The 14,403-nt window shown below is 40.9% G+C and overlaps 1 protein-coding gene across 3 annotated transcripts in view; it reads right to left on the reverse strand.

Annotated features, from left to right (window-relative positions):
• Positions 1–14,403, reverse strand: part of EIF2AK4 (eukaryotic translation initiation factor 2 alpha kinase 4) — a 114,635-nt gene that overhangs the window by 72,321 nt on the left and 27,911 nt on the right. For 2 of the 3 annotated variants that reach the window (XM_032621786.1, XM_032621787.1), the window contains 4 exons: positions 13,646–13,794; positions 5,757–5,872; positions 2,473–2,630; positions 1,051–1,586 (listed from right to left, as the gene is read on the reverse strand). In XM_032621786.1, coding sequence (XP_032477677.1) covers positions 1,051–1,586; positions 2,473–2,630; positions 5,757–5,872; positions 13,646–13,794 — 959 coding nt within the window. The remainder of the gene's footprint in view (positions 1–1,050; positions 1,587–2,472; positions 2,631–5,756; positions 5,873–13,645; positions 13,795–14,403) is intronic. The other variant, XM_032621789.1, reaches the window with a different exon arrangement.

The raw sequence follows: 14,403 nt of genomic DNA on the forward strand, positions 1-14,403 counted from the left end.
GTGCCACAACTACTGAAGCCCGTGTACCTAGAGCCCGTGCTCTGCAACAAGAGAAGCCACCGCAGTGAGAAGTCTGCGCACCGCAATGAAGAGTAGCCCCCGCTCGCCGCAACCAGAGAAAAGCCCGTGCGCAGCAATGAAGACCCAACGCAGCCAAAAATAAATAAATAAAATAAAATAATAAAATAAATAAATTTTTAAAAACCCTGATAGCACAGAGTTTTTCTTTAAGAGGAAAACTAGGAAAGTTTTACCTACTGAGTCCTTCCTTTTACTGTTAAATGTGAAAAGATAGGTTCTACTTAAAGTTTGCAGCGTTGTATGTGAAAATACATAATGCTATTGCTAACCTCTACTAAGTTATTCTTGACCAATGAGGAAGGGCAGAAAGCTAAAGGTGACATTCTGAAGAATGAAATCAGGAATTCCCTGGCAGTCCATTGGTTAGGACTCCACACTTCTACTGCTGAGGGCCCGGGTTCAATCCCTGGTTGGAGAACTAAGATCCCACAAGCCAGGAGTCCCCAACCCCTGGCACCCGTCTGTGGCCTGTTAGGAACTGGGCCACACAGAAGGAGGTGAACAGACGGCAAGTGAGCGAAGCTTCAACTTCATTTACAGCCGCTCCCTACTGCTCACATTAATGCCCCTTAAGCTGTTTTCTAAATGGGAGGCCTTGTCTTTGACCCCTTAGGAACCAGCAGCAAAGGTGGACAGAGAGGTATTCCATTTGGAATACCTGGGGCATTTCTCCTCCTAGCAATCCCTATTGACTTCCTAGGGTATAACAGGCAGTCCCCAAAAAGTAGTTTGAAAACCTATTATTAAGAGCCCAAGTGAATTTAGAAGAATGTAGGAGTTATGGGAATGATAAATATAAGTGAGAAAACAGAACATATGTGGGTGGGAAAGGATTGGGAGAACAAAGAATAAACTCTAATACTGTTCACTTTTCAGCTTATACACATGACTTAGACGTTTAGCACATTCAAGCACAACCGAAAGTATAGGAGTAAAGTGCAATTAGAGAGAAATCTCAATGATACTCACTTCTTTAGAAAATCTTGAAAGTCAGCTGGTAAGTCACTAGGGATGGTCACAGGGTACTCTTCACACTCTTGTCCTTGGCTGAGGGAGAGCAGCAGAAGGCCAAGACGCCAAACATCCCCTTTCTTCCCCATTTTATAAGGTAGGGCACTGTCACTAAAACGAACCCGGGTTTGCTCAAACACGTCCTCCTTGCAAATGTCTGCTAGGCGCTTAGAAATGCTGTAGTCTGTAATCTTGATGGTGCCCTCTGCATCCACTAAGACATTCGATGCACTCAGAACCTTGTGCACCACGGAATTGCTGTGCAAATAATCAAGGCCTGACAAGAGCTGAGTCGCGTACCTGCGAAGCTGATGCCCGGGGATAGGGCCCGAGCGGCTTAGGTGGGCCGAGAGGGAGACCCCATTAGTGTGCTCCACTAAAATGTCCACCACAATGGAATCGTCTTGCTCTTTGAGATTCATTGCAAAGTAGCGTACTATGTTTGGATGGCTCAATTTTACCAGTGAGTTGAATTCCGTTTCTGCCCCTTGAATCTGGTATGGAAAAAACCAGTAAGGTGATAACTGGGTTGGTAGGCATTAACTAGTGTTTCACTTTAAAAGTGAAATATTTAATAGAAAATGCACTTTCAAAGGAGAGGAGAAGGAATATGCCCTGAACTGAGTCCTCTCCTAAACCACATGGTCAACCTACAAGTTCATAAAAATGGACAAGTTTCAAAAGCAACTTCTTTTGCGATATGGCCAACAGAAAAAAGAAACATTAATTTAAAAATAAGTTTTCCTGATTATAAAGATTCACTGTCAAAATTTTAATAAGTACTAATACAAAAGAAAAACCCCACAATTTATCTTTATGGTCACTACCCAAAGACAACTGTTAAGATTTCAGTGTCTTTACTTCCAGGTTTTTTTTTTTTTGTCATAAATACACATACATTTCCAAACACAATGCTTTAACTACTGTTTTATAACCTTTATTATGTAACACTGCAATATGCAATATTAAATGCTCTCCTTAAGCTCAGTATTATAAAGAACAATAAAATTCTCCAGTCCCCAAAAATTCAGTTGTGAAGCAGTATTTCAAAAAACTGAGAAAATGCAAATGATTGCAAATAGCACAGTTATGAAGTACTCTTTAATCCCAGTTGGAGAGACAGCTATTAATGGAATAATAAGGGCTGAGAAAGGAGGTTGAGAAGCAGCTGCAAAAGTTTTGACCGTGTTGTGAAAGTTCTGAAAGAGGCAGCAGGGGCTGAGAAAACTTATGGTCTTCCACCACCCTCTCTGGTTAAACAGATCTCATAGCATTTTGGGTCATCTTTGGTGGCCAATGAAATGAACAGCTATTTTGTTCTGTCACCGCCTTAAGCTCGAGATTAGTCCTTTTGTTCAGTGAGCCATCTTGGATGCCTACCTGCTTTTTGCACTTATCAATCTTCTCTTTTTCTTGACTGGTAAGGAATGGACCCATTTTTTTCTGCCACTGAAGAACCCACTCATACAACAAGACAAAGCCGCCAGTGGCTGTTTCCAAAGCATTGTAAACTAATTTTCCAAGCTGCTCATCACTGCCTGCACATTGAAAGAAAATATAATTAAATTTCACTGGTACATTTTCTGTGGGCATTAAAAAAAAAAAGAGGGAATAGACAATCATTCATTCAACAATGGATACCATGTACTAACTATGAAAAATGTGATTTCATGTAATACATGCTCTTTTGTAACCAATTTTTGGTATTTAACAATATACTCTAAACTCTAAAATATTAAATTTTACAAAGGGACAAGACTCGACAGTGAGATCTTAGTATCGGACTAATGTTTTCTTCTACTAGCCGTTATTGACGATGTTACTTTCATAACCAGTCCACCTCTGATGACCGCGCCTGCTGGTGTGGTAGAGTAACCCTCACAGAGCTGCTAAATACCAACTAATGTAATAGAAGGTGTTTCGAACTAGGAACGCTCCATCAATGCAGATGAGTGTACACAGTGAGAACAGGTTTTAGTAACTTGGAAATTTGAATACATCAATGATTTTCTAAACACAAAATGTGAATATGCTCAGTAAATACAAACTGGCCAATGGCATCAAGGGAAGGAACCAGTCGTGACAGTTTAGATTTGAAGCGTGTGAGAGAGACACATTCATTTAGCGATAGGCATATGGTTTCGACCTATACCTGGGAGAGCTCAATTTTTGTAACACCAAAAATTTTCTTACAAAAATCTGAATTTTTATTAAAGACTATAATAGAAAATCACCAAAAAATTGGAAGTGGAGAAAAATATCACCCACAATATCACCATTTCGTTTTATTTCTCTTCTAGCTCCCTCTACCCGTTTTTTTCCCCTAATTTACCAAATCGTAGCATATATAACAGGGTTTCTCACCCTGGACACTATTGACATTTGGGACCAGATAATCCTTTGTTGAAGAGGGCTGACTTGTATACTGTAAGATGTTCAGCAGTATCCCTGGCCTCTATCCACAAGATGCCAGTAGCACCCCTTACCCTAGTCTTAATCATCAAAAATATCTCTAGATGTCACCTAACGTCCCCTAGGGAAGAAAATCGCCCCAACTGAGAACCACTGATATTCTTTTCTTTTTCTCGTATTCTTTTTCTCTTACTATATAAATAATATTGATAGTTCTCCATGATGCTACATTATCTTCATAATGAAAAGTGAAGTAACCTGTATACATAAGACAAAGTGGTCTTGGCAAAAATACTTTGGAGAAATGTGGCTGAACTAACTCACCTAGAGAAGCAGTTTTACTTCATAGAAATGCTGACCATTTAAGAGATTTTATTTTAAATGATCTGTTATGCTAGTCATAATTCCTGACATTCTCAGCTAAGGGGAAAAAAAAAACACCCAATGTTTGAAAATGTGTCAATCAAAGGAAGCAACCTGTGGAATGTTGGATCTATGCAGCACACGCTGGAGACACGTGATAGTAAACGTTTATGGGACGGAATGTGATGTGATTTACATAAAGCCTAATTAAATTCGTGAATTATATGGCACAATGTCTTGCAATATTTATCTCCCCAACTGGGACTAAGTGGGTATTTCATAATTGCTGGTTGGGTTTTTATTTTGTATTATAGTTCATTATTGCCACCCTCCTTTTGTCACTTTTGTGTGATGGGGATAATAAAAGGGACAAAAGAACACACTGCAGTGAGGCTGAAGGAAAATGTTACCAAAAGAGCTCAGACTGATACTCTACTATGTGCTACCAATGATCATTTATACAGAAGCCTCTATAATGCTTTAATATATAAGGAATAATACCTAGGGAAGTTCTTGATTCCCTCTAGTTCCAACAGCTTTAAAGCAAATGTTAATTTATTGATCTTTTACAAAAACATTTCTTAGAAAATTAGGGCATATTTTAAAAACTAGACCCGTCATGAGAAAACAAAATAAATAATTTACTTGGCGGTTTTATAAAAAAAAAGTTCAGGCTGCAAATGTGTCTCCTCATGAGGGTATTAAATAAGGTGAATCTGTCTAATGAGTACCAGTGAGACTAGGAGACAAAGGTAAGGTAATAAGCAGTTGGATTAATTTGCCTTCCTGATTTCCCCAGATTATTAAAAGTAGTGAGTTTTAATGTTGCCAATTCATGAGTCGGAAATGCCTCAGAGTCAAGGACAGTCTCAGGACCAAAGCCAAGCATCTCTATCAAGGTCTTAAACCTGCCCAAACAGTTGCTGTGTCTGAACAGGGCAGGCTCTGCGTATGTGCAGAATCCTGCATGGTCCAGGCTGCCTCAGTCAGCCAAGGTTGAGTGTCCAGATCTCAGACACTTCAGATGCTTGATTTCTTCTCCCTCCACCTGCTGCCCTCTCCCTGGCAACTCCCCTGTTTACTTATACCTCCTCAAAGAGGAAGGGAAAAGATAACGAAAGAAAGCAAACTTGATCCAGGTAATTTAGCTACCTGTTAGCTCTGGTAAGAATACTCATGGGATTGAAAATTGAACTTAATTGTCAAATTCACCATATGCAAGTGATCCCTACACCAATTAGTGGCTGTATCTGTATGACTGATAAAAGATCATGTACATTTAGGGCAAAGGAAGTAGATACTGAAAACTTGATTTTAATATAAACAATTCAAATAGCAAATTGCTGAATGAGATTCAATCCAAATAGCCACCTGCTAAATAAGATGGCTAAACTGCTAAATAAAACACATAGAAAATAAAGTGGTTTTCCTGGTCTGGTACCGCATGCCAAGCAGGAAAACGCTAAGCAGGTGGACAGCAAATTAAGAAAATGAGACTTGACCATTAAAGATCATAGGCATTAGAACTCATCTTGTTACACATATTTTATCAGCAACAGATGCACAAGATGCAAAATTCTACTGATTCATAATATTCCAACCATTTTGGTTTTGAAAAGCTTGGCTAATTCTAATGACGGCAAATTTTAAATTACCTTTCTGCTAACGATATTGCCCCAAGAACCTGGGGTTTTATTTCCATTTTACAGAAGGGGAAACCTGAGTGACTTCTTCTAGTCATCAGGAACAGGAGCTAGGTTGACTATCATCTTAAAGAGTCTTCCTTGGACCGCGCTGGTCTAGACGACGCGGCATCTATTCTACCCCATTCCTTCATGATTAACTTTCGTCATTAGAATAATTTAAATGAGTTTAGCTAGTTTACTCACCAATACATTTCCCTTTGTGCACCATGAGCTGATCAGGACTACCCATAGAGAAATACAGGATTTCACAAGAGCCAGGAGAATCTTCACTACTACACACAGAATACTGACGTTCTCGCCTTAAAAATAAATTTGGACAACGATTTTTTTCTTTAAGATTAACACAGGAAATTCTTGCCCCTCCATTTCTTCCTGCTTACTAGCCCACTCACTGTCCAACATCTGTCTCTGCTGGGAACTAAGCTGAAGGTGTTAATGGGAAAGCTGTCCAAGCCCCCACTCGCCATTGAGTCTTCCCCACATGAACCCTACAAACCCCTGCTCTAACACCTGTGCTGCCCAGTATGGTAGCCACTAGCCCACATGTGGCTACTTAAATTCAATTCAAACTCAATTAAATGAAAAATTCAGTTCTTCAACTGCAATAGGCACACTTAAGTACAGAGATACCTCATTTTATTGTACTTGGCTTTATTGGACTTCAAAGCATCTGTGGCTTTTTTTTTTTTTAGATTGAAGGTTTGCGGCAACCTTGCATTAAGCAAGTCTATCAGCTCCATTTTTCCAACAGCATTTGCTTACTTCAAGTCTCTGTGTCACGTTGTGGTAATTCTTGCAATATTTCAAACTTTTTCATTTGTATTATATTTGCTTTGGTGATCTGTGATCAGTTACTACTACGACTCACTGAAGGCTCAGATGCTGTTTATTAGCATTTTTCAGCAATAAAGTATTTTAAAATTAAGGTATGTACATTGTTTTTTAAAAATATAATGCAATTGCACACTTAATAGACCACAGCATAGTGTAAACATGACTTTTATATGCACTGGGAAACCAAAAATTCATGTGACTTGCTTTATTGTGGTGGTCTGTTCCCACAACATCTCTGAGGTATGTTTGTACTCAGCCCCAAGTGGCTAGTGGCTATATAAGCAAATGTTATTGGGCAGCATTGATCGAGAACATTTCCATCATCACAGAAGTTCTACAGCAGTGATTTAGCTCTATTCCATATTGACCCCACATCTCGTGCACACACACATCTGGAGAAACCTGCAAAATGGCGGGCTTGGAGCACCACAAATTCCTGATCACCAACTGGGCTTCCCACTATTGAATGCTCATTCATTCTCTTTCTGGTCTCTGCTCTTCCCCTTCACGACTTCTTCAAAACACTCAAAGCCCAACCCCTCTTCTTCTCTTTCCCTTTTTCTACTCTTTTTTCTGAGTGGGAAGCAATAGCTGGGAAGCTAGATTATAACGCAAATATAACGAGTAAATTGGGAGAGCTTTGCAGGGATGAGGCAAGGGAGAGAGCTCTTGATGGTCAGGATTGGACACGTGGAAGAAATGCTTTGATCCCTAGGAAGCAGCCCTCTCACTCTGAGTGTGATACTGACCTCCACTTTCACTGAGAACATGAAGAAATGAGCAGTGAAGCCCACACTTTCTGTGGGTCCACCTAGAAAGTTACTTGGCGTCTGCCCCATTTTTTCTTTTTCCCGGACTGTGAGGAAGGACAGCTGCCCTGTCCTCAGTTCCATCCCTACAGTCTCCTCTGGGACCCTGCTCCATCAGTTAGTCCCTCTCTCCTGTATGTTCAATCTGTTCCTCTATACCGGCTCCTTCCCTCAGCCTATATATCTTTCCCACGTCCATTCTACTCTCCCTCAATCCCATGCCCCACCTTGTTTTTCATTTTCAAACTTCTACACTTGCTGTCTCCATGTCTGCCCCTTCTATTTACTCTTCATGGTACTGCGAAGTCAATAAAGCTGCCACCTCCGTCCTACCCACTTTCGATCTGATTTTTCCCCTTGGTTCTTTTTTTTTTTTTTGTGGTTGGTGGCACAGTCATCCATTCTGTCTCACTAGTCAAAAATGTGCACGTCTCCCTGAGTTCCTAGATCTCCTGCATCTAACTGATCCCCAAGTATCAGCCTCTCTTCTCCAATTCCCCTGCCCTGTTCAGGACATCACTAAATTTCTCCCGGATACAAGAAATACCCCATTATTAACTGGTCTCATCACCTTCAATCCTATACACCTTTCCCCCCACAACACCCGCCCACACTGCTGACAAGACCTGTTATGACTTGAGTCTCTCATACCACATGTGTGTCCACAAATTCCAATACCAGGGTATGACTAAATACACTGTAGCTCTGTTTAAATTTTGACTTCTCAAGTTATTTGTGCAACCCTGGGCATACTGAAATTTATAGAGAAAAGGATAAGAGTGAAAGTTTAAAATGATGTGCTAGACTTATTAACATATAATAAATGATCCAGAAGCACCTCTACATGAGCTTTGCCCCCTCCAACAGATGGTGCTAATAGTCATTTTAGTCTAACTCCTCTATGTTCTTTAGTTTACAGTGTGTAAATGCTTGATTTTAAGGCGTTTTAGACTATTAATCACCCCATCATGACTGTTAAGTACAAACCCAATGAGAATGTTAAGAGTTCTAGTAAGAAAAGATGTATCATTAGGATTGGAAAAAAACCCAGAGATCATTTTAAAAGTGAAAGTGTCAAGAAAAGGACAAATGTGGTACATGCCACACGGGATAGATTGACAGCAGGAACAGTTCTGAAGGATAAAAAGTAAATCACAGAGAGTTTGAAGAGAAGGAACAAAGAAGTCCAACATCACTGACGTTTCCTGTTTTCACCCAAAAATGTGTACATATTGGAGGCTCATACTGTCTACTTTGGACTCATCAGAATTGGGTTCAGAACAACCTTCTGGAACCTAATCTATTAATAAGTAAAACAGCTCCTAAACTCCAGCAGAAATAGCCATCCCAATGCAAGCAAATGGTATTTAGAAGCAATTAACACTGGTGCCATTGCCAATGATTTTTTTAAAAAAGATTTATTTATTATTTATTTTTGGCTGCGTCGGGTCTTAGTTGTGGCACACGGGGTCTTTCGTTGCTGCACATGAGCTTCTCTCTAGTTGTGGCGCGAAGGCTCCAGGGCATGTGGGCTCTGTAGTTTGTGGCACGCAGGCTCTCTAGTTGAGGTGTGCGGGCTCACTAGCTGTGGTGTGTGGGCTTAGTTGCCCCGCAGCATGTGGGATCTTAGTTCCCTAACCAGGGATGGAACCCGCATCCCCTGCATTGGAAGGTGGATTCTTTACCACTGGACTACCAGGGAAGTCCCATCATTGCCAATGATTAATTCTAGATTATGGAATGTTCATGGGGGTTTGCAATATCATTAGAAATATCACCCATGTTATCAGTTTTTCCCAGTAGCTGTGGCAGTACATAGGATAAAGGGTGTTTTAAACAAAATTGCCAAATAACATTAACTGGGTTTTATAAAGAACAGATAATTAGACACAGTTCAATTTTAGAAGACTAAATTAGGCATCTACGACCTTGATACCTCAAATAAGAAGAAAATATGATTTTTTAAAAAGCCAAGTAGCAAGAAAAGAGGAAGCAATTTGTCTACTAGGGACTTGAGAATCAGACTCCCACCCAAAAGACTGCTCTGCCAACATGGTCAACGGTGTAGATGGTTGGGATGGGACAGAAAAAGGGAGATCTCAGATGAGACACAGGGGGCTAGGGTAGTCTCACCTTCCCGCCTAACTCACCAAGATGCCACAGAAAACTCTAGCTCTTGGTCCCCCAGTTTGAAACTCCAGGCAGCTCTGTGGACATAAAGTTAGTAAGAATTGCTGACATTGCTTAATTTGAAGTGAACCAGTATATGCCTCCATGGAGCCAACTGGAGAGACTGTGAACAATGGAGGCTCACAAGTGTGGAGAGATGTATCAAGGATTCCCTCTTCCCCTACCCACATCCTTAATACTTCAGTGGTTCCCCAGCCCATGTCTTAATACTTAAGAGACAGGCTGGGACCTGGGACCCTTTGCTGCAGTGCTTTCACCTGGACAAACATGTCTCCTAGAGCAACAGAAGACAAAGAAACTATAAGGGACTAAAAATAACTGCGTGCATGCCCCCTCGGGGCAAATTATGAACGAGATACAAAAAGACCAAAAACCCAACTGCCACTTCTGAGGTGTTGGGAGCAAAGCAGGGTACTGAGCATGCACCCTGCACACAGCACCACCAAGGGGGTGGGGCTGACCACCCAAGTCACCCCTCCGGCCCAACCCAGGGGTCTGCCCCTACCCTCACCCCATTTAAGGCACCAGCTTGCCCCCCCACCTCAGAGACAGAGCAAGGGCACCTGTTATTTGCTCCCATGTGCTACAGCACGAGTCCCAGTAAAGCCTTGCCTGAATTTCTCATCTGGCCTCATATCAATTTCTATTGATTAAAGAGTCCAAGAACCCAGCTGGGTAACACTCATACCCTTAATTATCTCTTCTCTGTAAGGAGGAATAGCCAGCAGTTACCACACCTGGTGTCAAAATCAGGAAAACAAACTACCAGACAACCTGATGCTGTTTCCTGGTGAAAATGGGTGATGTATCCTAGATTCTGGGCTACACTTTAGTAACCTGCACAGAAGGCAAGTCTGAAACGGTGAAAATAATCCTCTACCATGAACTACTTTATAGAATTTTTTTTTCTTTTTTTGCTTCTCCTAAAAAGTTCAAAGTGCCCATTTATGAGATACAATATCCCTGGGAAGAAGGCAGGAGAGAACTATGTCTGCATTTACAAAAGACAGCTGGACACTGAATGGTTAGTTTAAACTGACGCTTTAAAATAGTTAGTTTTATATTATTTGAATGTTACCTCAATTTGAAAAAAAATAAAAGGTAAATCCTTCAAGGGGGAAAAAAGACAACCTTAAGGACACAGAAAATAAAGCTGTTCAACAAAGACAAAAACACATCCGTGAAAAGCTGGGCCAATGGGGCTGGCCCTTGAGTATCAGGCCTTTAAGCTCTTTCCACTAGAAGAGTGAGTGGTTTTCTGTTCTCTTTCTCGTTTTACGCAGTAGAAACCTTTCATTAAATAAAGCCTTACTGATTTTTGATATGCCCACATAAAAAGAAAAGCTGAGTCACCCTGGTTGAAGAGACTGCAGACCCTACAAGTGCCAAAAAGACAGTCTGTCCCTTTCTATCATCCTTCCTGACTCCCTCCCTCCCTTCATCAGACGTTTACTGAGCACCTACTCTGTCTCTCCCAGGCACTGTTCCAGGACCTGAGGGAAACACAGATGAGGTCCTTGCTCGCATGAACTTGACATTGTCATGAAAGGAGAAAGACAATAAAAAAGCAAACAAACGTATATGAAGTTCAGTTAGCAGTAACTGCTATGGAGAAACTTAAAACAGGGAAGTGGAGAACAAGTGACTAAGCAGGGGAGCGGGGTGTGGGGGGTGCTCGGGGAAGGCGTCTGAGGTCACTTGTGAGCGGAGAACCGAAAGATAAGGAGTCGGCCATGCAAAGTGCCCCAGGGAGAGCGTAGCGGGCAGAGTGACTGGAAGAGGCCATGAGATGGGAAGGAGCTTGGTGTGCGCGAGGGACTGGAAGATGAGCGTGGCTGCCGTGCAGAGGCTAAGGGAGGGGGAGAGTAGTATGAAGCATGATGTGAAAACTGTTCCTCTACTGTTGCTCTCCTGTTCTCCATTCTCCACTGGCAGCCAGGAAGAACTGCACTCAGCGTGGATCAGATGGCATCTTATTCCTCTTTAAAACCCCGAATGGCTGCTCGTTACACCTAAACTCCTGACCCGACCAACAGAGCCCTCCGTGACGCACCCCTGCCGCCCCCTTGAACCACTGTCTCCATGCCCGCTCATTCTAGCCACGCTGCCCCGTTTGATGAGCTCTGGGCAGCACAAGACCAGGCTGGCTTCGGGTCTTCTGCTCCGGCTGCTCTTTACCCGAACAGCTGGCTCCGTTCCATCACCCAGATCCGGTATCTGTGCCCCGCCAGTCGAAAGCCACCGTCCTTCTGTCACTCAGGATCCAATCTTTGGACTCCAATCTGAAGTAGCCATCCAGTCTTTCTTCAAGACAGCCTATTCAGATTCTCTGTGGAGCGCTAGTCACTATCTGACATTTTCTTGCTTGCTTGTGGACAGACTCCTCCAACTAGAATATAAGCTCCATGAAACCAGCGTCCTTCCTGATCTTGCTTATTGAATCCCCAGGACTCAGAACAGTGTCTGACCTTTAGTAAGTGCTCATTAAGTATCTGGTTCTAGATTGTATTGTTTTTAGTCACAGCCAATTCGAATAATGCCTGCTGACAACAGTGATGACAAGGCCATCTCTACTAACTCTATCAACTGTATCTACTAACTGAAAGAATAAAATGGAACACTCTGGTTATTTCCTTTGGCTTTCCAACTCAAAGACTAGTGAATAGCAAGGAAGAAAAAGAATCATGAGTATGCCATGAGGTACTTCAGTATATCAAAGACTTTTTATTTCTTAACTGAAGAAGCATGTAAACTATATTTTAAGAAAGATTCATGCTTTTCTAGCTGGTAGCCAACATAGTGCCAGAATTCATGCAGGTTTGTACAACAACCTTGGCAATCAATACATAAAAAATGATTTCTTCTTGGATGCTCATGGAATGTCACATTTTATCCAAGACATACAAATGGCCCTCTACAAGCACTACATGAAAAGTTCTACCTATGTCAAGGAGGGAGAGAAGTTCCCATCCTTCCTTGAATAAACTTGCTAATTATCTCTGATCTCAAAAGCCAAGTCTAATCTTGGACCCGCTGTCTACAGTTAGCCGCAAAAATGGAAATGTTTAAACTAAAAAAAATTGTTTTTTATACATCCTTATTCATGGCATTGATTTATTTCCACTGTTTCTAACACAGTAGGAATCTATCAATTATTTCCTACTGAAATACTCTGACAACTTCAAACTATGTTGCCTAATAGAAGCCCAGTTGCAAAAACAATCTAAATTGATGCAAGGAGTTATAACCTTAAAAAGGAATTGTTACCAGAAACTGCATTCAAGAAAAGACTTAGTTCACCTTAACAGTAGGTGGTTAAATGTTAATATCAAAATAATTTGAGCTGATTTTTTTTTTAAGTAGATAATTAGGGAAAGGACTGAAATGATTCCTTCGTATAAACAAACTGTAACCCGAAAGATTATATAAGCTTTTAGTTTGGTACCTAAAATGTTTCTTTTTATAGAAGAAAATGTTGGTTTTAAGGGCTGCTTAGATTCTCACAAGAGATAGTTTAAACACATAAAGAAGCTGAATTATAATACCTATACTACTTAATCACCCACCTACTCACAAATGGATTCTGTACTAAAATTCCTTTCTGGTCCACAGCGGGTCACAGCAAATAGACAGGGAAGTCTCAATTCTTTGGTGGAAAAGGATGTGGAGGAAGAGATAGTACCTTTCATATCATCTCTGGTGACAGGGAACAACCCAGGAGCCCACCTGCAGTAACAGGGAAGCCCAGTGTCCTCAGTAGCAACAGGGAGGGGAGCCCTGACAGCAAACTGGGGCTCCCATCCTCATGTAAAGGATCTCCCACACCCGTGCCTGTTTTGGAGTATCCCCCACATCTGTGGTGGGACCTAGGGAGTTACAGACTGCAAACACACACAGTGTGAAATCTGACTGGATGATGACTCTGACAGAGAAAAGTTTTAAAATCACTTACTGAATAATTAGATCATTAAAAGTCAGATCAAACTGCACTGGAGGCAAGACTGTGAAGTGTTGTAACTGTTATAAAAGGGAATGAACCCTAAAACTGGTTTCATGAAAGATACTTGGAAAGTGTTAAATGAAAATTTCATTTCACATTGCTAACTAATATATTAAGATATACAGGCGCTACAAAAGTTATTAAAACTATCATGTGACAATTCCACCAAATTTCAATACAAGTTGTTTTAATTCTTCTACATCTTTCATCCCTTCAGATCAGAAACCTCAGGGACTCACCTAGACCTTCCAGATGAGTTGGTCCGATGTTTTCCATTTCCTATAAAGTCAGGAGAGCCTCCATGTAGAATGGCAGCTGTTCTGTGTCCTCCTGGGTCTTTCCTAGAGGTATGATCTTGGTTTGACAAACTAGCTATTTCTAAACGTTCCTTAAAAAAAGAAAAGTAAAACCTACTTTAGATATGTTATAAGTGGAAGACAATCCTGGTACATAATTATAAATATGTAGAGAATGCAACTCTTATTTAAGCTGAATGTTTTCAAGTGTAATAAAGTTGAACTCAACTTTTAAAAGTTTAATGTCCAAATATGTACTGGTTCAAGAACTGAAGGCCAGGTTACCGTTTCAAGAGAATGTGAGTTTTATAAACGAAAATGCTTAGAATCGTGGAATATACATGAAAAGTTAGGGAGAAGAGCAAGAGATGAACAGAAGGAGGCATTCAAAGAGAGAGCAGATTCAATATCCTATAATAAACCATAATGGAAAAGAAAAAAAATGTTCTAGTACCGTTTGCTGAAAAGGCTATCCTTTCTCCAGAATTATCTTTGTACCTTAGTCAAAAAATCAGTTATATATACATGGGGTGGAGGGGGTCTATGTTTGCATTATGTCTTCTGTCTATTGACAGAATTAGTATTGTTCTGTTATCTATCTTGACTCCAATATTAAACTATTTTGAACACTGTAAAAAACAAACAAACAAACAAGGAGAGAGCAGAGTGAGTGACAGGAAGGCAGATCAGATGTAAGATAG

The sequence above is a fragment of the Phocoena sinus genome, chromosome 2, assembly GCF_008692025.1.
Source record: "Phocoena sinus isolate mPhoSin1 chromosome 2, mPhoSin1.pri, whole genome shotgun sequence".
NCBI lineage: Eukaryota > Metazoa > Chordata > Mammalia > Artiodactyla > Phocoenidae > Phocoena > Phocoena sinus.